The sequence below is a fragment of the Hypanus sabinus genome, chromosome 16 (genome assembly GCF_030144855.1).
Source record: "Hypanus sabinus isolate sHypSab1 chromosome 16, sHypSab1.hap1, whole genome shotgun sequence".
In the NCBI taxonomy this organism is placed as follows: Eukaryota; Metazoa; Chordata; class Chondrichthyes; order Myliobatiformes; family Dasyatidae; genus Hypanus; species Hypanus sabinus.
The window spans coordinates 22,455,705-22,482,923 of NC_082721.1; the positions used below are offsets into that span (position 1 = coordinate 22,455,705).

Below are 27,219 nucleotides of genomic sequence, written 5' to 3' on the forward strand. Positions count from 1 at the left end.
GAAATTTGGTAAGGGATATGAATAAAATTTCAAGCTAACTTTTCCACTCAGGAAGTTGAGAACTCAATAATTGCTTCACCCAAAAAAGCCATCAAATCTTGCAATATTAATTATTTATTCAAATTAACATTCTACAGAAAACAAAGCTAACTGAGTGTAGGGACAAATTAATTTAACCTTGTTATTCTTTTCCATTTCCCAACAGAATTCTCAGACACTGAACATTAGAATCTCTACATCTAATCACCTGCTTCCTCCACTACAGTTTCAAAGATCGCAACAAAATTGAGCTTCTAAAACTGATAAGATGTCAAGTCTAAAGAATGGAACATTTTTATTTCCAGATCTAATATCGGGGAAGACTCTACATTTGGCTTCAAAATAAATATTTTTATACATTCAGCTCAAACTGTGGATATTGCATCAGAACAGCAATTTCTCTTTTTTGATGCAATCATCCTCTAATATCCTGGTGGGAATATCAAAGCAGCAACAGACTAGAGTTGGTGGAATGCTTTGGATAGATTTCTCTCAGGACATCAATCTATAGGGAATCATTTTACTACAACTCACATTGTTAAGACTAGCAGTAGTTATGTATATAATACCCAGTATACTTAAATAGTGCAGATTCACTTCACCATACAAACCTAAATCAGTCTTTTTCCAGTCACTATGGGCCAACACATTTCTTGTGAAATGCCATTAGTAATAGATTATGAAGTAAATAATACAAACCATATTTAACACAGTAGTTGCTTGAAATGCATTCAATAAATTACCAATTCATAAACTGGCCTAAATTTTCAGTGGCATTTCAGCCTTGCCTTGATTGAACTGCTGATTTTTGGAAACAATTTTAGAAGCCACTGAACTAGACTTAGCCAAGTCATTAGACTTTAAAACATCAGATATCCAGCACGAATCCACTCCTTTCATGTCTTAAGTGGACCAACTAGGGCAGACATCCAATGTGCTCCCATATGGTAATTGAGAGTTGAATAATTTGGCAAGGCTTGAAGTCTCTGACTTAAGCTATTCAGTTTTAACAGCTGCTTGTTTGATAGCGGATCTTTGGGAAACCCAGTAGCTGAAGACAAGCTGGGGGAATATCATGGTAGAGAGCAAGTGCTTTTATAGCAGTATTTGCATCCAGATGTTTGCTACCCCAGGGTCCATTAATCTGCTTCCCTTCCACAAAGTAGTAACTGTACATAGAGGTTGGAAACATTATCTCCCCACTAGTCACACACAATGCCCAACACTTCACAAACTGGCACTGAGGAATGACCAACATTCACTCTACTAATCACACTGACCAAGACGACAAGTGGAATATTTTAGATTGTAGGAACCTACAGCTATCATTCAAAACAAAATATTGAAACCAAAAGTTCCAAGAAAACCCGAGGGGTGAGTGTTAAAGATAAATTAGTAGCTAAAGAGAGGACATGAGTAAACAATGAAAACTAGAAATGCTCAGTTCAGATAAAGAGGAAGCTAGGGCTTTTCATTTGAAGTCTATGCTAATTAATCAGAATTGGGAAAAATACATATCAGTAGCTTAAAAGTTAATGCAAGATCATGAAAATAGGGAAGGGGAGAGTAAAGAAAGGATTCCCAATTACAGCATAGTTAATAACTAAATAATGAAAGTAATAAGGTTTGAAAATATCTTATATCTTGGTTTGAAAATATGCCAGGTATGGCCTCAAGCACCACAACTGAAGTAATAGCAGAAAATGCTGGAAGTAGCCTGAGGTCACAATACATCCTCGGAAGAGAATCGGATGTAACATTTTGGGCTGAAGACCTTTCATCAGAACTGGTAAGGGGACAAAAAAGTTTGAAAGTTGCAGGGAGGGTGGGACTGGAGAAAGGATTTTCATTCCTAAAAAAATTAAATAAATCAAAGACTCCTCTGTGCAGTGAGGTGGAAAGACAACCAAGGCATCAGTTAGGAAGATGAAGAATAGCTCTAAGCTAATTCAGCTGCAGTTGCACAGAAATTAATGTAAGGTCTTTGTTGAAGACAATATATGAAGTCAGAAGGAAATGGAGAGGATGAATCATAGTCATGGTCTCCCATGTTTAAAAAAAAAAGTTTTTTTTTAAATTATAAATTCTGAATAAGGCATGTGCTAAAGGGTTCAAAGCATGCAAGAAAAAGCTACATTGGGTTTCCTGATGTGGCTTGTTTTCAAACACTCAACAGTCTTTATCAAACAGGTATACCTACACATTTCTAATCATCTTCTTTTGCAAGAGTATGGGACATCTGAGAAAACAAACATTAGATCAAGCATTTTATCTCACCTTAATGGTCATATAGGAGAACAGCAATTCATCAAAATCCATTTGTTCAATGTTGTCTTCTTCAGACAAGATAGGAGCCATCTGAGAAGTGACGCTCTTTGGGAGGGGGTGGGGTGAAATAAGGACAATTAACACAAAAATTTTCTTGAATAAAGCATTATTCAAAAATGTGATCATTGAAGCTTCAGATTTTAAAACGTTTCAACACAAGTTTAAATCAGTAAATCTGCAAGACAATCCTCCACATTTCATGACCAACACGTTCCTGCTAGAGCAAAGGGTAAGACTGGCAGAACCAGGGAAACCTGGGATACTGAAGCTCTAGTCAGAGAAAGTGAGGCATACGTCAGGTATAAAAGCTGAGATCAAGTGAATTTCTTGAGCATTACAAGGAATTTAGAAATATACTTTGAGAAATCGAAGGACAAAAAGAGGACACGAGATAACTTTGGCAGCAAGATAAAGATAAATCCTAAAAAATTCTCTATATTAAGAGAAAAAGGTGAGTGGGAGAGAATAAATTTCCTTAGGGATCAAAATTGTCATCTACATGTGGAGCAACAGGAGACAGGCGAGGTCTGAAATGAATACATTTTATCTATATTTACCATGGAGATGGCCATGAAGGTTACACAGAGAATAATGTTGCCCTGAAATATACTTGCAGAGTACATTTCAGAATATCAGTATTCTCTTCCCTAAAATCAGAAGTGCCGACACATGAGGTGGTTCAAGCCACGGATTTGACAAGTGTATCCAAGAACATTGTGGAGGTCAAGGGAAGAAAAGGCAGGAGCCCTGGCAAACCTATTCATATCATCATTATAAACAAATGCTTTCCCCTCCTCCTTCCTCCCCCACCCAAAAGGACTGGAGGGTGGCTAATATCGTGCCTTTGTTTACAAAGGCTGCATGGACAAGTTAAAAAAAACAAGTCAATGAACCTAAAATTTATGATGAAAGGTTACTGAAGGTGATTCTGAGAGACGGATCTACCTACATTTCTAAAAACAAGAACTAATAAGTGATAGTCAGCATGACTTTACACGTGGGATATCATGCCTCACAGACAGATTTTTAAAGACATGACCAAGAGGACTTACAAGGGCAGGTAGGGTAAATGCTGTCTAAATGGACTTTAACAAGACCTTTGACAATATTCATCATTGTGGCAGGTCTTGGAGGTTAGATCAGGTCAATCTAGCCAATTGGATATAAAGTTGGCATGATGGTAGGAGTCAGAAGGTCATAGAGGAGGTTTATTTTCCAGATTGGAGGCCTGTGACCAATGATGTGCCAGAATGATCTGTGTTGGACCCTCTGTTTGTCAGCTATATTAATGATTTAGGTGAGAAGGCAGATGATATGATTAGAAAGTTTGATGATACCAAAATTGATGGCATATTGAACAGTGAAGGTGGTGACCCAAGATCAGTGCAGAATCTAGATCAACTGAGCAAATGGGCCAAGGAATGGCAGATGGGATTCAGCTCAGACAAATGCAAAACGTTGCACTTGGGAAAATACACTTAGAGCTGACTTGTACAGTAAATGACAGGGTCCTTCCTGCAAAGTTTTGTCAAACAGAGAGATATAGGGGAACAACCACATAGTTAACTAAATGTGGTACAGGCAGACAGTGGAAAAGGCAGCATTTGGTACACATGGTCAGGAAATTGAGTACAAGTTGTAATATCATGTTACAGCTGTACAAGACAGTTCAAGTATAGTGTACAGCTCTGGTTGCCTAAATAAAGGAAGAATGTCATCAAACTGGAAAGGGTACCTAAAAGTCTCCTACGTTTCCAAGATTGCTTGGCTTGAGTTACAAGTAAATCCTGGGTAGGTTGGAACATAGGAAGCCAAGAGGTGGCTTTAGAGCTATACAAAAATCACACAGAGCCTAGATAAGGTAATGATTAATTTTTTTTTTTCTAAGGTAGCAAAGTCTAAAACTAGAGAACATAGGTTCAAGGTGAGAAGGAAATATTTAAAGGGGACCTGAGGGACATGAGTTGGCAACATTACATGACGAACATCGAGCTCTATGTCGACCTACCGATGCTCACTATCAAGGCTAGAAGACTGCAACTAGCGGGGCACTGTCTACGCCACCCTGAGCTATCTGCCACCTAGTGGTGGTGGTGGTAGTAGTAAGGGGTAAGTTTTTAACCTTTGAGGTGGGTACCAAATACAGATTATGCTGTCAAAGGAATTGGTATTGGGAGTACAATTACAATGTTTTATAGACATTGATACAGGGACATGAGCCAGAAAGGTAGAGAGATATGAGCCAAATGCAGATAAATGAGAATAGCTCAGGTGGATCCCTTGGTTAGCATGAATAAATTAGGACAAAAGACCAGTTTCCAAGCTGTACAACTTTGTTACTCCATGATCAAATAAGAGACTTGACTTTAAACAATTTTAGCAACTTTAAACAACTGAATTAAAGAGAGCTAATGAATTACTTTTTAAAGTGTAGTCATTGCTATAGTATTGGATAGCATGGCAGCCAATCCATACACAGTAGTTCTAAACAATAACAAGATGACAACTTGATAAGATTTTATTTCCCCCCAGCACCATCCTCACCTCCCACATCACCAAATCCAGTAATTTAGGTGAAAGATTTGTTAGTCAAAAACATATATATGTACTTGAAACAATCCCTTGGCATTGCTATTTCTACCCAACACTCATTTTCACTAATGTTTCATATAAATGAGTGTTAGCCTGAATTCCACACAAGTATGATGAACTCAAAGCCTACTTCTCCTAGAAGGGTGTGCACAGATGACAACCAAATGCAAGATCAATTAAGATAGACATTCAAGATATGTATCACAACTCAAGTTTGACAATATTTTGGATGTTTGTTTCATTGGCTAATCAGCAAATGACTGCAGCAGGCTGTCCAGATGTTGCTGCATTTAGGTTCTAAGCAGCAATTAAAATTCACACTGAAGTGCCAAGCAGTGATCACACCAAACACAAAGTACACTGCAGATGCTGTGGTCAAATAAACACGTACAAACAAGCTGGATGAACTCAGCAGGTTGGACAGCATCCGTTGAAAGGAGCAGTCAACGTTTCGGCTGAGACCCTTTGTCAGGACTGAAGGAGGGGGGGGGCAGGGGCCCTATAAAGAAGGTGGGGGGGAGGGTGGAATGTGCCAGGTGAAAAAACAATCAGAGGAAAGATCAAGGGGTGGGGGAGGGGAAGCCGGGAAGGGATGGGCAGGAGAGGTGAAGAAGGAATGTAAGGGGAAAGCACTATGGGTAGTAGAAGAAGGCAGAATCATGAGAGAGGTGATAGGCAGCTGGAAGAGGAGGCAGAGTGAAAGTGGGATGGGGGAAGGGAGAGGGTGGGAATTACCGGAAGATGGAGAATTCGATGTTCATACCAAGGGGCTGGAGACTACTCAGACAGTATATGAGGTGTTGCTCCTCCAACTGGAGTTTGGCCTCATCATGGCAGTAGAGGAGGCCATGTATGGACATATCCGAATGGGAATGTGATCACACCAAGAGAGTCTAACCACCACACTTAACACTCAGTGGTATAAACTTCAGAGGTAACAAATAAGCACTTCTCTGGCTTCCATCTGGGTACAGTTATAATCGATTATAACCAACATTTCGATGACAAACTCTGCCATCTTCATCAGGGATGATGTCTGGACATGGCTTTTTGGACTGCCCGGTGAAGGAAGCCTTTGAAATAAGACTAGAGAATAAGAATTTCAACAAAGACAAAGGTCTCACTCTAAAAAAGAACTGGAATTTAATTGTAAACAAGATGAGAGAGTGGAAACTTGATTGGGTGAGGACTAACCAATCAGAAATGACTGAGTATGGGGGTATACCACTGGTCTAGACATGACCTGGCATCATCCCTGATGAATATGGCAGAATTTGTCATCAAAACACCAATTATAATCAATCCCTGTACCTGCATGGAAGCCCAAGAAGGGTTTATTCATCATATACGCCGGGAAAGCACTATATCCTTTATCACTGAGCTACCCACTATCAATGGCATGGAGAATCACTGGAGAACAAAACCTCAACTGGGCTTTCCACATGAATAATATGACAACAACTCCAGATGAGAGATTTGGTAACCTGTAGCAAGTGACTCATACTGACAGCCCAAACCCTTCCCAGTATCTGCAAGAAGTCAGGAGAATGATTTTGTATTTACTTTGAATGTAGTTCCAACACCTTTATAAAGCTGACATGATCCAAGACAAAAGATAAACTCTCCATCCACCACATATGCATTTCCTCCTCCACTGACACACAAGGGTAGCAGTGTTCACCATCCACAAAATGCACTGAAATTATGCATTAGCTATTCTGATAGCATCTCCCATCTTGCAAACCATGACCTGCATGTTCCCCTTCAAGCTGCCCACTCTCCTGACTTGGAAATATATTGCCAATCATTTACTTCCTCCCCAGTAGCACTGCTAGGGGTATCTTTAACAAAAGACTGCCACAATTCACAATGTGGTTCACTACTTCCTTCTCAAGGGCAATTAAGTATGGACAGTTATACATGCTGACCTAGCCAGCAATACCAAGATCTTAAAAAGGGAATAAAGGAAAATGTTCAATTCACTTCTACATCCTTTTGAGGGATCAGGTAAATTGAGACAGAACTTAATTTTCTCATGACAGAACTGCAAGGAGGCTTACTGGCACTTGTTCAAGTTCCAGCATCTTCAAGTGTAAGAGCAAACAAAAAAGTGCACAGCCCAACAAAATTTATTTCTACCATTCCTACATCATGCAAATTAAGATTAATTGTTTAATGGGACTTACCGTCAACCATAATCTCATCAAGGTCACCAGAATGAAAAGCAGAATTGCTAAACAATTTAAACAGGCAGATGTTGCACTTTAACTATTATGATTTAAAAGGTACACATTAACATCTAAGAGGTTAGTAGATAGCAATCCTAAACTAATACAAGGATACAAGAAATAGCATGACAAGGACATCCAACTCTTTGAGCCTGTTCTGCCATTAAGATGATAGCTGATCTTCTATCTCAGCATCATAACTTACTGCCTCATCCCTATATTCCCAGACTTTGTTATTACACTAAAGTCTGCTTCAAATAAATTAAATGATCTATCTTCCACAAAATTCAATTCATCACAGTTTTCCACATCTCAGTCCCAAACATAAAACGTACAGAAAGGTGCAGGGCCAGATTGACACTGCAAGCTCCCATGTCTAAATTAGCAATAAATTCCCCAAACAATTGCTCCATTATCAGTTTTATACACAAATGAACTGACCCTGCCCATCTCTACTGCCACCTCAAGCCCACTTTCCACAGAAGAAAGGAGTTGCTGGCATGGACAATTGATTGCTGAAGCTGACTGACAAGGACAAAAGAAAAACAGGAAAGGTTTGCTTGCTTAGGCATAAATCTTTGAAAAATGACATGCAAATATTAGATCAGTTTTATGCAAATCTTTTCTACCATTGCAGGTTGGTTTTACTGGCATCTGCATCATGTTCACACAGATGAAATATCTGACCACCCAAGGAAATGCATCCCTGTCACTCAACCAACCACCTGATCATTGTATTTCAACAGCAGGCCTATTGTCAGCATCTTGTCTTGTCCATAGCAAAGCTCAACCACTATATTTTCCTATATAAAAAAATAGCCCAAGAACTAATCATATAGCTCTAGGAAGGGAAGAAAAATAAAATCAGTGGTGGGAGAATATTCATAAAAGATCCATATTTTAACCAATGCTGGAAATGTAATGTTTACATTTACTTTACAACTTAGCTATGAAATTAAAGTTTGATCAGCAACTTGCAATTATACAATTGAGCTGCTCAGATTGCTCATCACTACCGCCAGACACATTTTTAATCAAGGTCTCTTGAAGAAGGCCCATTGATACATAACTGCTATAGCTCTTCCCACAACTACTGGGCAGGAGGCATGAAGCCAAAGGCCCCACACCACCAAGCTCAGGAACAGTTATTACCCTAAAACCATCAAGCTCCTGAACTGGTGTCGATAACTTAATTCACCACCAACTCAACTGATTCTACAACCAATAGACTCACTTTCAAGGACACTTTACAACTCATCTTCTCAGTATTCATATTTTGAAAAATTTGTCTTCCTTTGCACAATGGGTGAGTGTGACCTGATAGATGGCATAAACAAGGTGAAATCACATACATTCTGTTCTCCAAGGAAAGGGAGCTTGAACACCTTTTCCTTGGGCGCATGGAAAGGGACCCAAAACCAAAACATTGCTGTAGAATCAGAGTTGAGAGACTTAAGAAGAGACATCATCCGAAGCTTCCTCAAGCAAAGGATGGTATTTATAATGAGCTGCCAGAAATAGTGGTTGATTATCAACATTTAAAGGCCACCTAAGTAGAAGAGGTTTAGAGGTTTATGGGTCAAACACAAGCTGACAGGACTATCTTGCTGGGCAACACAGCTGGCATACACAAGGTGGGCTGATGGGTTTGCTTCCATGGTCTTTAACTACGACTCTATATACTGCCATGTTAATGAGGGTTATTGTAAATCAGAGAACTAAAATATTCTCATTGTAATCCAATCATTAAATTTAAGAATTTATGCAATAAGTTTTCCACTCCGATGGATCACACACCTCATCAAACCCAGAAATATACTGTACTGAAATATCTATAAACAGAAGATTCTTCAGATGCTGGTCCTCACAAAAAGTCTTGTTCATAGATGAGTCCTGATGAAGAGTCTAGGCCTGAAATGTCAACATTTTTCTCCCCTCCATAGATGCTATGTGACGTCAAATTTTTCCAGCATTTTGTGTGCTACTAAAATATCCATAATGTATTTCATAGAACTTTGGCCAATAACAAAATTCTGCTCAATGAGAATGGAAGCTCACATAAATAGGGAAAAGTTGGGAGCTTGCAATAGAAATCAAAGTCTTAAATCTTCCAAGTTCTTCACCTAAGGAGGCACGAAGGAGCCCAGTCCAGGTGAAATATAGATAATAATAGCCTAAACAAGTCCAAGACAGAACTGTTCCTGTTACATAAGATAAGGAGATCCTTACCAGAACAGATTCCATATTGCCTGTACATTCTGGGACTTCAACTGGAGAAATTTCAGCTGAAATACACAGTAGGTAATTATTTTCATCATCTTCTCCTTTACTAGCAGCAATCATAAAACATAAATTTTCAAAATTGTTTTATTTACATTTCAATAAACAGTAAAAGCCCACAGGTCATATTGGCACACCAAAAACACATGTACATACAACACAACTTCATATTAGCTCCCTTTCCTTGATGAGAAAGCTATTATGTACACTAGCTATTATTTCATTGAATGACAGGCTCATCTGGTCTTTTGTCTCAACTGTTTTTTTTACCTGAAGTCCATAATTCTGCATACCCTTCCAGTCCAAAACCTTCTCTCAGACCTCAACATACTCAGCATCATCAGCTCTGGTATAGTGAATTCTAAGTATCTACAACTTTTAAGAGAAAAATTTCTTTCCATTTTTAGTCTAATGCATGCATCTCCTCCATCTCAATACTACAACGCCTGGCTCTAGTTTCTCTTATAAAGTAGGATCTGCTCAGCATCTACTCTACAAGCGTCACTGAATTTTATAGTTCAATCATATTACCTCTCCTTAATTGTAAACTACTTTAAAAAGCTTATTTCCATTCTGCTCAAACTTTCAAACACACCCTCATCCCACAAAGCACTTCCACCCCAATTCCTAACATCTTAAAAGGTTATTATATCATTTGTTGTTAATGAAACTCAGCTCGAAGATGCATTAAGAAAAAGGAATGTACTGCAGGCAGTACTTACGTTTCATTACTGATAAATCCCAGTCTAGAGAAGGCATAAGCATGCTTTCTTCAATACCTGTAGAGTGCAGGGCTATGTTCTTTTTTACTGTATTTAGTCCTGTTAAAATAAATTACAAACACCCCATTGTTAATTTTATTCAACACACCTCACATCCAGCAAAACTCTGATAGCTCACTAAGTGACCATTCAGAACCTCCAAAAGGACCACAATGTTGTTGTTGGGTTTGGAGGCATGTGCTGCCTCAATGACCCTATGTTGGCTGAAGTCAGAGGTTTACGCTTTGGGACTTGGTAGGGCCACTCATGCCAAACAGGTTAAAGGGTAGCAGCCAAACCAAGAGTCCTCCACTGGTCCTCCAGGCTTGCGGGTTCAACTCAGGGCCAACAACTGATCAGCAAGATAAAATTGTTACAGAAACAGCAGTGAAGAATCCTTCTACACCTGAATGCAACAGTATTCCTGAGTATCTATGCTGAACTTGCATGACTGACAAGAGTGAAAACTGAGAGGAAGCTACTGACACGAAGAAAGAAACACTGAACAATGCAGGAGAAGGAGGACCTTCATTGCTGCCCTAAACGTCAGCGGTATAATGGGCAGTAAGTAATCATTCAGAAACCCGAATGATTCAGTAACTGGGTCATCAGGCAATGTTGCCATAGTCAGGGTCTGTATTCCTGTGTTCACTTTAAACTGCACTGGAGTTCTGAAATGTTACACAGTAACATTTTTAAACACAAAATTAATATGTTCACATCAACAAACAACATAGACAGCAAATTTGTCAATGAAGCATCAGAGTTCCAAGCACACTGGATTAACAGAATTTTACTGTAGTTCTCTTACGGAAAGGTACAAAGTTTCTAATGTTTTATGGAAAATAAAGCTGAAGTCGTGTGTTGAAACATAGTCAATTAAACCATTTATTCCCCCAAACCAAATTACACAAAACGTAGTATTTTCTCCTCGCAAATCATGTTTGCATATTGCCATCATTACAACATGCTCCTTTTAAAAATATTGGCTTTGCTCCTTTAAGATTACATAGGATGGGAGTTAGTTGGGAAGCAATTATCAAAGGTACTATATCAAATTGTCAATAACTAAACATTTGAACCAAATCATCATTAAGAGGTTTGTACGACATCTAATGATCAGTAATTATTTACTGGTGTTCAATATACTGTATGATAGGCTGAGAGTCCTAGATTAGATGTCAATGTAATGGTTATATTTAGAAAGAATTCTGGAACACTACCCTCCCATGTCAACTGAGGTCTGATGGGTAGACTTCATGGATACTATCTGGTCCTCCTCTTACAGCGGGGGTTCCCAACCTTTGTGTCATGGACCAATACCATTAAGCAAGGGGTCCATAGACTCAAGTTGGGAACCCCTGATTTAAAGGGAATTTTTAATGGAGAAAAGAGACTCCACCCCTCCTCCACCTTTTTCTGAGGAGCTGATAATGGAGAATGCAAGGTTAGTTTGTTTAAATGCAATGTTTATAAACATTTAAATAGACAGAACACAGCTGATGGCATGTTAAAATGTTAGTTTGGGAAAATTGCAATAATTGTTATAAATTTTTCTTTAAATGAAAAATGTCAGGCAAGTAGTATTGCAGTGACATTAGGAATTAGCTACATTTACCATAAACCTCAGAAGAGATAAATAACAGGAGATCCATGAATTGGTATTACTGAAATAAATCATGAATTAAGGCAACAAGTACTCGAGCCATAGATCTGGGATTCACAGCCAACATATCTTGGTTACAGTTGTAATAAAAATCCATCAAGGGCATTAAAGCTTCTCATCCCTACCCATCAACTCAGTTGAACACTAGACTGAAGTAAAGCAATACCCATGAACAAAGCCTTGGCAAAGCCTCTCCTCAGGAAAGGAAAAGAGAAAGACTGTAGAATAACTGACCTCAAATTGAAGGCAGGAGAGTAATCACATTAAAAGCTACTTTAAAAGAATGAAGTCACTGTACAAGTGAAAAGGCTTCAGCCAATTTTTATTATTAAGATCAAGCATTGTTCATCTCTTATGGAAACCATACCCTAAATATTATTCACTACAAGTTAAACAGGAAAACCTAGTTCTGAGCAACATCACTGACTTGCAAAAGCTTTTGGCTGTAGTACTGATCAAATTATCCAATGGTTATAGCTACTTACGTTTCAATTCAGGTCCAGAACTTTTCTCATGACCCTATTAAATACACACAACAAAATCAGATTTACAACAGGAAAACAATCAGGTCTTTAGCATTCTAATATGACAGATTTGAAATCAATTTTAACCCCTTTTTAATAATCCTCTTTACCAAATTTTTCACTCAATGCTGAGGCTTTTTCTTTAGGCAGTCCCTCAAGCTTGAAAGTTACATGCTTTGACTCCAGCTCTGTAAGTTCCGAGGAAAATGTAGGACTTGCAGAGGTGGAAGATATGCTTGATAGGATGAGTGGATTGATATTTTCAGGTAACATACTTCTTCTGCCATTTCACCTGGACTTCTTTCTGTGTGCTCCCAACCAATATTTGATGGTTATCACTGCCATCCCAAATGCTCCCTTTCTGCCATAGTTATGGGCCATGGATTCCCAAGAGTCATAAGAGGAGGAATAAACCATTCATCCCTTTGAATCTGTTCCACAATTAAGATCATAGCTGATCATCCACCTCAGCACCAATCCTGATCATCTTGATTATCTAAATGTCCTGAAATTCATCAATTGAGTACAGTGGCCAAGACATCAAGGCAGAGAATTTCAAATGTTCACTGAGTGATGACATTTCTCCCCAATCCAGTTCTAAACAACTTATCCATCTTAAGTATATGTCAATACATTTTGGCTAAACATTGACATATCCAGTCATATTTAATTTGAGCTTTACTCAAATTCCATTTATACAACTGTGAAGTTAAGATGTAGGAATTGTTAAGTAACATATCTATTTGCTTCCAAATTAATTTCTGGTACATTTGCAACCCTTGGAAATCACTTTGGTGGCTGCATATTAACCTCTGCATTAACAAAGAGTTCAGGATGCCTTAATTTATTTCTGCACAGCACTATTGACACAATGCCCAGCAAAATTCAAATTCAATGAGGAAAACTTTATCATAAATTCTAAATAATGAATCTGAAATAGCTATTGTCTACTTCAAAGAAAGTACATCTTGGTCTGCTGTTGATCCAAACAAATTCTTACTACCAATCATTACGTATAGAGGCCACAGTTAAGATGCAAAATCTCCAAGGATGAGATCTTACCCAAAATATACTTTGCTTAAGATTCTTTTTTATCTCTAGACCTTGCAACAAATTAACTTTAGAAATAATCTGACAAATACATAATATTAATAGAAATATCAAGGATAGGGAAAAACATGGGATCCTTTGTGCCGAGTCTCATGGAAAAAATACAAAAGAAAAATCTGTTGAGCATTCTTAAGCTCAGCAAAATTAACACTGAAAGGAGCATCTGCTGAATCATCACATCATGAAGAAAGTAAAATTATGAAAATGCTTTTATAAACCTGTTATTCATTCGTTATCCCAGGGTTTCCCAACCTTTTTTTATGCCATGGAGCCTTACCATTAACTGAGGGGTCCATGGAGCTTGGGTTGGGAACCTTTTCTTTATCCAGTTTAATACAAATACTTAGATTTAATCTGGGAAACAATGTAAATCTATGTTCACCTCTCACCTTGTTGACCACTTTCTTCCTCGTGGCTGCAGCTTCTCGAAAGCGAGATGATACAACTCGGGCCCCTATAAGGAAATGTGAGGGGAAATGATTCAAAAATTAAGATGCAGGAAAAGATATATTTTAATTTTTTTCTCAAAAGAAATACGAATGTTTCAGCAGATGAAGATCATAACTATATAGCCTGAATGGGTGGAACACAATTGAGTACCAATAAGTAACTTCCAACTAAATCTTACACACAAGAAAATCGCAGTAGGCCACCAAGCCCCTCAAGCCTGCTCCACTTTTCAATATGATCATGCTTGATCTCTATCAGCCTCAAGTTCTCTATGCCAGCTCCTACAACCCTCAATTCCTCAAGTGTTCTAGTATTTCTCCACTGTGATTTTCAAAGCATCTAATGATCTGTTCTCCAACTCCCCTTGAAGTAGAGATTTCTAAAGATTCAATATTCTCCAAGAAATTGCTCCAGAACTCAATTTTAAATGACCAGCACCTTATTTTGTAACCATATACTATTGTTTGCAATTTGCCCATTAGTTAAAAACAAACTTTTACACTGGCTTCCAAATAAGATCAAGTATATTTGAACATATCACCCCTCACTATTCTAAACTTCAAGGAATATAGACCCAAGCTGTGTAGCCTTCATTTCTTTGTCTTCCAATAAAAAGTAGCTAACTTTACCCAACTAACCTATGTAATTTAAACACATTGCCTCAAACATAGATAATAGGTGATGTTATTAATAACCATTTTTTATTAATGATCACTGAAAATTGTCCTTGGAATATAATTACAACTAACGCTCACCTTTTAATTTTTTATTATACACCTCCATTGAGGATGCTCTGGAAAAGAAAATAAGATAAGGCATTAAAGCATTAACCTGATGACTGAAAAAATTCATTCATGGTTCAAATAGTAATAAAACCTAGTGAAGAAATGCAATACTGTACAATAAAATTAATGCCACAGTGTACATGATAAATCATATTATCCCAACTACAGCTATAAAAACAACCAGCCATAAAATTACATACTTTCCTCTTCTCAACTTTAGATTTGTCTCTTGAATATATGCAATGGCATCACACCAAGTTAGAGTGTAAATACAATAGTTGTTACATTATTAGCAGCAATCCAAGCAGCAAATTTTTAGAAACCTTATACATGTCATACCTATAGTTACAATAAAAAGTTTCAGAACCCTTTGCAGTTACCTGGTTTTCTGCATTAGTTACTCATGGTCTGTGGTCTGATCTTCATCCAATTCACAACAATAGACGAGCACAATCTGCCTAAACTAATAACGCACAAACAATTGTACTTCTCATCAATACTGAGTACACCCTATCCCCGTTCTATGCATCTTCAGACTATGCAGATTCGCAGTTATGCGAGGAACATATTTCTACCAACGTCTCCTTATATGTGTCCAAAACTCACATTTATGCGAGAAGCCCAGCTTTCCCACCAATACAAGTCAGGTGTGCACAACTCAGTCTCCCTCCCATCAGTCTCGCAGCATTGGTTTTGGCAAGGTGTCGATGTGTGATCTTGCGCTCTTAAACTTTTGTTGGTTTTACCTACGGTGCAGTAATTTTGTGCTTGAAGTATTTAAACGTGCCTCCTAATAGCATCCGATGTCGTGTCCTGGGCCATCAGCCAAGCGACAGAGCACCGCTTTAACATTTGAAAGAAAGTTGGAAATTATAAACAGCGACATCTGGTAAAGGTAACACAGCTCTGGGACGCTACTGCCGGGACAGAAACTTGCCTTTAAAATTCTCTTGTTGCTTGACAATGCGCCAGCCCATCCTAAACACTTATACAGCATTCATCATAACATAACAGTGCGTTTCCTGCCACCTAATACAACATCGCTGATTCAACCACTCGACCAAGGTATGATCCACATTCAAGGCATTTTTTTTTACAGCGTACTATCTCTCAGATGCTGCAAGCATCAGACAATTTTGAAAAACCCTGGAGTTTACCAACAGCGAGGGAATGGTGGAAGTTGGAACACTTGGCACAAATGGCAATGGACACAGACCCAAGTTTAGAACGGAGTCAGCATTTCAGTCATTCCTTGCCATCAACCCTTCTTCCCTACAAGCAAATTTATGCTGAAAAACAAAATACTGCCAAGCAAACAACCCTCAGCACTTCCTTCAAAGCGGTGTCATCTCCTGCTGCCGGCAGTTCTAAGAGTTCTGTGAGTCTTCCTTCACCCCTTGCTGAGCTTGATATGATCCTGACGACCTACAACCATCCACCTTATCCAATGTAAAGCTGCCAGACACCACAACCACCACTCATCTCCTGGAGCGAACACACCTGCCACTGTTGGTGAGTACTGTACACCCTAGTACGTTAACTTTCTATGATTTATTACATTGAATATTACCTTAAATTTATTAAATATAATATGAATGTTGCCTTGTGGTACTGCTTTTGTGGCATATTGGTATGAAAATGTGAATAATTTAGATAAAACATATTCAGGAAGCCCTCTGGAACACATCCCTATTTTTTCCATTTAAATAATTACTTATATCATGCGATTTCACATTGAGTCGACTACGAGGAACATATCCCCCGCATATAATGTGGATAGGGTGTACAAAATTTAAAAAATTACAGTCAAGGTTCATTAAAAAAATGTGAACCTCTGAGGCAAATCCTTCTATAAAATGTATTTGGAGTCCAGTGTTCCAATCAATGAGATGAGATTGGAGGTGTGGGTTGTAGAGGTGCCCTGCCCTATAAAGAAAGGCACACACAGTCAGGTTACAGACAGTCTTCTCTTCTCAAGAAAGATCTGTTTATGTGCACCATGTCTCGATCAAATCAACTTTTAGAGAACCTTTGAAGAATTGTAGATATGCATGAAGCTGGAAAAGACTATAAAAATATCTCAAGAGAGCTGAGTTCATCAGTCCACAGTAAGAGAAATTGTCTCCAAATGGAGGAAATTAAGTACTATTGCTCCTCTCCCCAAGTGAGGGCATCCTGCAAAGATCACAACAGAAGCACAGAGTGCAATGCTGAAGGAGGTGAAGCAGAACTAAAGGGTAACAGTAAAAGACCTGCAGAAATCTCTAAAGCTTGAAGTTTCTGTTCATGTGTCCACTACAAGAAAAACACTGAACAAGAATGATTTTCATGGTAGGACACCATGGCAGAAACCACTGCTCTCAAAAAAAAATCACACAAACAAATAAACATTGCTACACATTCCAAGTTTGCATCACCTGGATATTCCACAACACTTGTGGGACAATATTCTGCAGACAGATGAGACAAAAGTTGAACTTTTTGGCAGAAATACATACAACTATGCTTGAAGGAAAAAGGCCACTGTACACCAACACCTCATAACAACCATGAAGCATGTGGAAGGAGCATCATGGTTTGGGTTATCTAGTTTTAGGACTCACATGAAGATCTGATCACATTTTAGGTCATATTTTTGCAGATACAGAGAAAATACTAAAGGGTTCACGAATTTTTTAATACCACTGTACAAGGAACTTTGCATTAAAATAAATGCAGTTAAACTTAGTGGCTCTTTCATGTTTCCTGCCCTATCTCTATCTGCTCTTCTCACCAGACTTGCCTTTTCTTTTTAAAAAAAACATTCAAGTCAGCCTCTCCAAATGTTGGATGATGTGAATTAAGGATGATGCAATGTAAAAGAATAAGTAAAATTTTCAATGCAGGGCAATTAAAAATGATGGGACATAACTTTAAAATCCAAGTTAGGCCATTTAGGAACACAGAGAACTGTCCACCCCCCATCAAACAAATAAAAAGTGAAAATCTAAAACTATCTAGCATAGCTGAACAGGTAAATGAAGAAAATCTGATTTTTTAAAAAATTTGAATTCTATTTATCAGCTCAACCTGTCAAAAATTAGAGTTAAATAGTAAACATTAAAAACAGAAGAGATTAAGTGCAAATACTGACAGCAAATAAGATTGCTTATGAACCTTAATCAATAACAAAGTAAGCCACGGATGGAAGGATACACAGATACACTGAGGGTGGGGTGGGAAGATAGCTACCAAAATATCGGGACATTGCATCATAGCAGTTGAATACAAAACCTTTGTCAGGGATACTGTTTATTGTCTACACAATCATTCCTACAGTTCTGATCAACAAGCTCCAGAACCTGGGCCTCTGTACCTCCCTCTGCGCTGGATCCTTGCCTACCTAACCAGCAGACTTCAATCTATGTGGATCAGAAACATCTCCACCTTGCTGACAATCAACACTGGGAGATCTCAGAGATACGTGCTTAGCCCACTGCATTACTCTCTCCCTCATGATTGTGTGGCTAGGCACAGCACAAATGCAGTCTATACCTTTGCTGACGGCATTGTTGGCAGAATTTCATATGGTGATGAGAGGGCGTACAGAGGCAAAATGCATCAGCTAGTTGAGTGGCATCATAGCAACAATATTGCACTCAGCATTCGTAAGACCAAAAAACTGATTGTGGACTTCAAAACGGGCAGTCCTCAGAGGGATCAGAAGTAGAGAAAGTGAGCAATTCCAAGTTCCAGGGTGTCAATATCTCTGAGGCTCTAACCTGGACCTCACATATCAATGCAGCTATAAAGACACAACAAGTACTACATTTCATTCGGAGTTTGAGATTTGGTATGTCACCAAAAGCACTTGAAAATTTCTACAAATGAGCCATGGAGAGCATTCCAAGTAGCTGCATCACTGTTAGGCATTGGGAGGGGGGCACTACTGCACAGGATTGATGTAAGCTGCAGAGGGTTGTAAACTTAGTCATTTCCATCATGAGCACTAACCTCTGTAGTATCCAGGACATCTTCACGGAGCCATGACGCCAAAAGACAGCCCCCATCACTAAGGACCCCGAATACCCATGTCATTCCTGGCCCTCTTTGCTCCCATCAGGGTGGAAATACTGAAGCGTGAAGGCACACTAAACCTTCACACTGTTCAAGAACAGCTTCTTCCCCTCTGCTATCCAATTTCTAAATGAACATTAAACCCATGACACCACCTCATTACTTTTCATTTCTATTTTTACACTATTTAATATATACATACTTACTGTAACTTTTTTCTATAATGCATTGTAATGCAGTGCTGCCACAAAAATCAACAAATTTCGCAACATATGCCAATGATATTAAACCCGATTCTGAATATTCAGTGGTCGTACTGGATTAAACAACAGATGGGAAGTTCTATTCGCAATAACACTAACTCTGCTTAAAAGGGATAACATTTACATTTGAAATTTATCATAGAAAAGAATGATTTATGAATTGTTTGTCTTACTTAGAGGTCTCAAAATATCAGTTAAGACTGTCTGGTGTGTATTCAGAGGGCTGTAGAGGTACCAAAATACAAAGCCAAGTGGAAATTTCAAAAAAAAAAGTTGTACAAGAGGAACCCATGTTGATTAAACTGTTTATAGTTAATGTAAAAATAAAGTCAAGAGCTCCAAATTTCCAGCCTGTATGTATACCCATGTGTGAAATTAATGGGCCAGTTGCAAATTTTATTGTACACATCAGCAAGCTGTCTTTGCAATACTTAAAGCCAATTACAGCACTTATGAGTTGATAGAATCATTGAATGAGTAAGCAATGCATATGCAGAGCCCTTAGCAATGTCAATAATCCACATCATCCATCCCACAATCTTTGAACCCCTACCATCAGGCAGAAGGAGCCACGGCATTAGGATAAGAACAGTTAGGATGGGAAACAGCTTCTTCTCCCAGGCAGAAAGACAAAAGAACTCCCAGCCATCACCCAGCTCTCACCACAGATGACGTGCCAGTAGCATTGTACTGTTTACTTTTTAAACTTGCGACACAAATGTACCTTATTTGTTAATTTGTGACAATATTTCTTTACGTTGTGTGTGAGAACATGTATCGTGCTGTGCACATTGGTCCAGAAAAACGTTGCTTTGTGTGGTTGAAGTGACAATATACTTGAACTTGTAAAGCCCATCATTCAGTCCATCCTGTTAATGCTGACTCTCTAGCAGTGCAACAAATTCGTCCCACCCTCCAGCTCTCTCTAGCCCTCATCTAACTCCACCAAATCTGCAGATACAGTGTTTTTCATATTCTAAACAAAGTTCAAGAAGACTTCTAAATTTTGCTATCACTTCTCTTTATAATATTTCATTTCCCAAAAGTTTATCCTGTTCTATTCACAAATTAATTTACACCCTCAAATTCAATTTCAAACACCAAATTCATGGGGAAAACTGAAGGAGGAACCTTCCTCATTTAGTAGTTCCTCAGAATAAATTATCTAATTTTGTGGCTACCAAGATAGCCAATGAGACCAAATGTGGAAGTAGACTCTCCCACAGGTGGAACTAGAGATGGCAAACTAAGTCCTTGCTTTTCCAGTTGGGAAAGTGCAATGGCTTCTGCCGCTTAAGCACGGCTTTGGTATGTTCCAGATGCATGGATGCAAGGTTCTCAATACCATCCTGAAGATAGCTTCTCACGAGTATATGGGGATGTGGGATGTCTTTGAGGCTTTAGGAACATACTTGAATCTTTTATTGTCCATTTGGTAATATCTTCCCATGACAGAGCTCCAAACAAACTGCCTGTTTCAGGAATCAAGTGTTAGAGCAATGCAAGCTACCAAACAAAGCCAACCATATGCAACTGGAGCCTCCATTTGGAGGCCGTTGGTCTGGGAGAGGACAAGCCAAAATAAAAAAAAAATTGGAGAGCTTTACAGAAACAGCATTAGCAGCATTTTTCCAGTGCTTTGTGATGCTTACTATAGAGTGTCAAAGTCAGAAAAGCAGGAATCTCTGCTGTCAAGTAGACAAGAGTTTTTTTTCCCGCCAGGTCTGAGAAACTGATCACTCACACAATCCATCCTTAAGCCAAGCACAAATACCCTTATTTTCTCTGATGCTGCACCTGCAAGGAGATAGGCCCATTCATCTTACAAAGTATGTACCACACATTTTGATTCACAACATTCTAAAATACATTATGTCGAGTGATGGCATCTCCATCCAATGCAGTTATCCTCTTATCAGCACTGAGCCAATCAGGTTAAAGTAATTTTCAACATCGTTAACCTCAATGTGGTCTCTTCTCCAAGGCTAAACCAACTAGGCATTTGGAGGCTGCCTAGATCTGTCTCCTACTACCCTTGAACCTTGCCCATATTTGTTAAGAGGATATTTAGTCTGGCAATTCCTGCTTGTGATCCTCAGACAATATTACATGATGTGTTATCACTTAGGATCACATCATGGGATACATTTGCCTTTTGCCCTTTTTCAGCAAGTATGTTGTCTAATTCCATAAAAATGTAACTGCTATATAATAAAAATCTACTACATCTGATAACTGAAAATATCTCCTGCTGACTTGATATGCATTGATCAGTGTGGTTGCAGCCAATTTTTTATAGTCCAAATTCTTATTGCAACTGCATTCACCTGTAAATGCCTTGGTTAAAATTTCCACTGCTATGCTGTGAGGCATTTTATTTTGGCAGCTTTCTGTAAAAGCAGTGTGCCCTGCTGGTAACAGCGCTTTGGCTTCAGCTAAAGACAAGGAGCAATGTTGTCCAACTTCGGAATGTTGTGTCAGGAATTTGGGATGTAGAGAAGTTTCTAGAGAGCTGGGCAAGAAGAGATTTCTGAAGGACGGCAGTCTAGTTTGGAGTCCTTTTGGCAGGAGTTATGGAGTGGTGCACAAGGAAAGATGCTGCAAAAGGCTGTTAAGAGAGTCCCCAGTGCAAGGAGTGCTTTGTGAAAATGAATGGCTCTAGGGAGGAAGGGCCAATACTCCTGAGGGAGCCAGTTTGCTCAAGTTCGTCTTCAAGGGAAATTCAGACTATGGCAGGTGCTTTCACACAGGCCATGGGTCCAGTGCATGAGTAAAGTGATACGCCCCAACTACTCCAGATATAAGCTCTGATGTTTATGTGCACCGTGTACTGGTTGAGGTCCTTTTTTTCCTGTAACTGTAAATTTGACAAATACACTTTATAATTTTATGCTGGTGTATGATCTGTCACTTCTGGGCTAGCAATAACTGTATCGGCAGTATTTACACAGCATTCATTCAATAGAGGTTCACATCATTCCCTTCTGGTTGAACCCCAAATCACACTGACCCTAGACGTATATTGTTTATGAAAGGCGACCTTCTCACTGCTAAATCACGTGACTGTTACGAGTTAGCCAATGAGCCAAGTTGGTATACAAGACCTGCTGAGACAAATACACACCCTTACTATCTAATATAAAATATTGATGCAGTAGTTTCATAAAGTAAAACACTCATTAAGCAGTCAAGGAGCATTCTTAACATCCCACTTCAAAAGCAGCAAAGAATCCATATAAGCATTTTTAACACTTACAAGTCCGACACTTCATTTTCTTCTTTAGTTGCTGCAAAATACAAAAATCATAGTAACAGATTCTAACTACAAAGATTGCATCAGTATATCCGAAATATGACATGCAGACCACTCCAATAAAATTGTCACATTTATATACGGTAATCATTTGTGCTTCAATTACATGGAGTTTAATCTGCTGTCCACTAACTAAATTGTAAAATTCTGACAAACGTTCAATAAAATTCAGGCAGTAATTTCTGTATTACAAAACAACTACTTTGAAATGCTGAAGAGGGCAAATTACTTTGCCAAGCATAATTACATAATGGCTGAAGAACTATACTTCCTTTGACTTTAAAGACCCTGAATCCCCTTGCCCACATTTTTAAAATATTTATTCATAATACATAAACATTACCAGACTTAGTGTTATCACCAGAATCTTTGGAGATGATTAAGCATATTATTAACAAATATTTCAAAAATAACAAGTTATTCATTAGTTAAGCATTTTGATGCAGTTTTAAAATATTAGTAGTTAACTTGAACCAGAGAATTTTCTTTTTTTAAAAAAAAAAGAATTTAGTGTTTAGGATTTTTTTGGCAGTTACCCATAAATGTATTGAATTCAATTTCATAACTTCCCATGATTGGTTTTGAAGGCAATTGCTACAATGCTAGTTAGTTCTATAAATCAATACTGCATTAATACAAGGCTACCAAGCACCAGCAAAACATTTTAGAAATTCTGAGTATATTCGAAGTTTCTCATTACTTATCCAGCAGTTGCAACAGCAGGAACATTACTCAAATCTTTACCATCAGTGTAAAGAGGAAACAATACAATAAATCAAGAGAAAAATGGAAAACAGGGCATCAGGAGAAATGAAACTCAGGAGCAATGATGATTCTAGGATTGCCTGATAGTTATAACTAGATTCATGAGATGCAAGAACATTTTTTTAATTCATTACATTCTACTGCTATATTTGAATTTATTTTACTGCAAGAGGAACAAAAAGATCAGCATCTTGACTCCTTGCCATTGTACTAGTTCAAGTTTTGTTCATGTGTCAGCATCTTTTCTGATGAAGAAATAAAGACAAGGCCCAGTGATGAAAAGACAAAATGAAAAATCAAAACTTCCTTATCTTGAGAAAGATATGAGGATTAAAAGATCAAACCCATGAACTTTGATGCCATCCATAGCAAACCTCAAAGCTAAAGCACTTAAAATATTGCTTTATTGCAGGAAACTATAGTAATCCTGTTATGTACAGCAATAATAAGAAACAAACAAATACAGGTAGTCCCCGAGTTACGAACGTCCGACTTACGGACAACTCATACTTACGAACCAAGGAAGGAGAACGCTGTCCGCCATTTAAGTCATTGCCGTCGACACTGTGTTGAGTATGTAACTTTGTATCTGGCTTAAATTTTTCTTAGCAAGATTCCCCCTGACCCCGCCCCCCCCCCCCCCCCCCCCATTCTGGTCGGCTGGTGGCGCAGTGAGATCAGTGCCAGGCTCGAGATCAGAGGTTCCTGAGTTTGATCCAGTGACAGACCGCTCCCGTGCCAGGTTGATGTCGATCCAATGACTCCCGTACCATCCGTGCCAGGTTGATGTCGAGCTCGCACTTGACCTCGTAAAAAATACACTGCCACCTTCCAGTTTAAACTCCCACGCAGAATATTGTGGAGGATGAAATACCCAAACCCAGCACAGCCCGCACTTGTCCCATTTAACCTGTCTCAGTGCAGTGGACCTCAGGACCCAGGGAATTCAGTGCAGTGGTCCTTAGGACCCGGGGAATTCATTGCGGTGGTTCTTAGGACCTGGTGGATCTGGGGAGCCGATGGAGGTCAGGACCTGCCGCCCACAGTGTTTCTATTCCATTGATGGGAAGTGATCACGATTGAATATAAAGTGGAAATACGCCATTGGTCATTGGAAAAGCATTAGGCTACAGCCGGTCAATGATCGGAACAATTTTAAAGGATAAAGTGGGAATAATGGAGCATGTGAAAGGCCCTGCCCCGATGAAAGCCACAATTACTAAGCAACGCAATGGTTTAATTATTGGAATACATACATTTCTTAAGTGTTTTATATGCATAGAAAGGTAAAATATATACTATATACTAAGACAAACGGTTGACTAACTGACGCTAAATAATACCAGATTTACTTGTTCCAACGTACATACAAATCCAACTTAAAGACGGACTCAGGATCGGAACTCATTCATAACCCGGGGACTGCCTGTATGCTATTTCATTAGCATTCCAAAAAACACTTACATCTCCTGGTAAAGCTTAAACTTGCAACTAAGGAGGGGAATTATACACAAACTCAGCATTCACAGCAAAATCCACTGATATGTCCACAGAAGCACTATGAGAAAAGATTAGATTAGAGCAGAACTACAACACTTACATTTTTTGATTGCTTTGTTTTGAGAAGTGCCATACTTTTTTTGTGTAGAACTACACCGACTCAAGCTTAGCCTTGTTGGAGTTGGTATCGTAGTTGGCCTCATTGCTGTCGAGGATGATTTTTGTGCAGTGGGCAAGTTCTTTGATTCACTTAAATCTGGCACACTTAATGAAGTTCTAATCTTTCTAGGAGAGAATAAAAAAAGATGAATGTCAGTGAGTGTGTACCATAAAACTTACTTCTACCAAATACTGCAAATGTTCAGCACACTTAATAGTTAGCAAAATAGAAATCGGTCAAACTGAAGCAACAAGTATCGTTTTCCTCCCACACTATCCTCCAGTTGGCACTATTCTTGCATTTCTGTTGCACAATATTAGTGACCCTCAAGAACCCTAGAGTACATTCACCTAATGTGTGAGATGCAAGATCTAGCAAGTTAAATCTAGAGATTTTAAATAATATCATAAAAGAAAACTCCTAGATGATTTTCCCCTCACTATGTTTGGTTTTAATGTCTTTGAAATGGTGCCCTACTATAGAACTGTTTCTACTACAAACAGATTAGAATTAATTCTCAAGTAATTAAACAGGGTATCTCTTTGCAACACATTGGTAGACACTGTTTGGCTTACGGAAAGTTCTGTAAAAAAACACAATGGGGCCCATGTTGCAGAGAATATCCATGGAAAACCTGCACATTTCAATCTATCACAATACTCACACTAACTACCATCAATGTAGAGCTTAAATGCTTGCTCCAGAATAACCAAAGTCCTTATTTGCACAAGAGAACATAATTGCACATATGGTCGTTGTCAAATATGATATATTCACAGTGGTCTGAAATCCAAATACTGAAAAATTACCTCAATCTGTCAAATATTTTACAAGACAATACATGGAAGAGAGTTAATAAATAAACTTCAGTGATTTTTCATTTATTCCTCAGCAATGACACTTTACATTATGCCACCATTATCTTTTTAATAGAAACACACATTTTTTTGCAAGCTCATGCATATATCCATTCAAAGAAAACAACTGTATACTCACCTGCCAGATCCACTTAATTCATCCTTTAAAGCTGCAAATCAAAGATAACCACAATTACACTGGCACGTGCATTTTTGGCCAACTATGAACAGAAACAGTTCGATAAAAACAAATTTAAGAAGGACACAAAACTAGACATTTCACCAATACAGAATTAAAGCTATTTCTGCATTACTAGAAAATTGCCATTGTTGGTACACTGATGAATAAGCAACCAGTTAATGCCAGTTTACAATTTAATCATTTAAACTAAGTTATCAAACATTTCATAAAATACAGACTAAATGAGTTAGAATAGCAAACAAAAAAAAATTAACATCAGTGACCGAGCCTCAAGCTTCCTGATGCTTTACATGTGTGGCTGTGAGGCTAAGCACGGCTCCAATGTCATATTCAAGTTTGCTAATGACACCACTGTCATTAGCAGAATCAAAGGTAGTGATGAATCATCATGTAGGAGGGAGATTGAAAATCTGACTAAGTGATGCCACTACGACGACAACCTTTCACTCAATTTCAGCGAGACCAAGCAGCTCATAAATGACTTCAGGAGCCAGTCCTCATCGTGGCAACAGAGGTGGAGAGGATCAGCAACTTTAAATTCTTCAGTGTTATCATTTCAGAGGACCTGTCCTGGGCACAGCACACAATCACAAAAAAAACAAAAGCGGCACAGCAACATCGCTACTTCCTTAGGAGCTTGCAAAGATTTGGTCTGACTGTTACAAACTTCGAAAGATGTGTGGTAGAGAGTATATTGACTGGCTGTATCACAGCCTGGTTTGGAAACACCAATGCCCTGAAATGGAAGATCCTCCAAAAAGTGGATACAGCCTAGTACTTCACAAGCAAAGCCCTCCCCACCATTGAGCACATCTACACGGAATGCTGTCACAGGAAAGCAGCATTAATCATGCTGCCCCCACCACTCAGGAAAATAGCCCCCACCACCCAGGTCATGCTCGCTTCTTGTTGTTGCCATCAGGAAGATATAGGAGCCTGAGGACTCACACCACCAAGCTCAAGAACAGTTATTACCCTTCAACCATCAAGCTCTTGAACCAAAAGGGATAACTTCCCTCAACCTCACTTGCCACATCAGAGAACTGTTCCCACAAACAATGGACTCTCTTTCGAGGATTCTTCATCTCATGTTCTCAACATTTATTATTATTACTTTCTTTGTATTGGCAGTTTGTTGTCTTTTGCACATTGGTTGAACACCCAAGTTTGTGCAGTCTTTCATTGATTCAGTTATGGTTGTTATTCTATTATGGACCTATTGAGTATACCCACAAGAAAATGAATCTCAGGGTTTTATATAGTAACATATGTACTTTGATTATACATTCTCTTTGATGACAACAGTGATAAAATGAGTTAACTGCAAACTGATACTGGTC

At 38.6% G+C, this 27,219-nt stretch overlaps 1 protein-coding gene across 1 annotated transcript in view; it reads right to left on the reverse strand.

The window, feature by feature from the left end:
- The window catches only part of haus8 (HAUS augmin like complex subunit 8), a 71,419-nt gene that overhangs the window by 26,641 nt on the left and 17,559 nt on the right, over positions 1-27,219 (reverse strand). The window contains exons 3-11 of the mRNA XM_059991246.1: positions 25,817-25,847; positions 24,761-24,945; positions 22,339-22,369; positions 14,734-14,771; positions 13,918-13,982; positions 12,380-12,413; positions 10,190-10,288; positions 9,417-9,472; positions 2,317-2,412 (exon numbers count right to left, since the gene is read on the reverse strand). Coding sequence (XP_059847229.1) covers positions 2,317-2,412; positions 9,417-9,472; positions 10,190-10,288; positions 12,380-12,413; positions 13,918-13,982; positions 14,734-14,771; positions 22,339-22,369; positions 24,761-24,945; positions 25,817-25,847 — 635 coding nt within the window. The remainder of the gene's footprint in view (positions 1-2,316; positions 2,413-9,416; positions 9,473-10,189; positions 10,289-12,379; positions 12,414-13,917; positions 13,983-14,733; positions 14,772-22,338; positions 22,370-24,760; positions 24,946-25,816; positions 25,848-27,219) is intronic.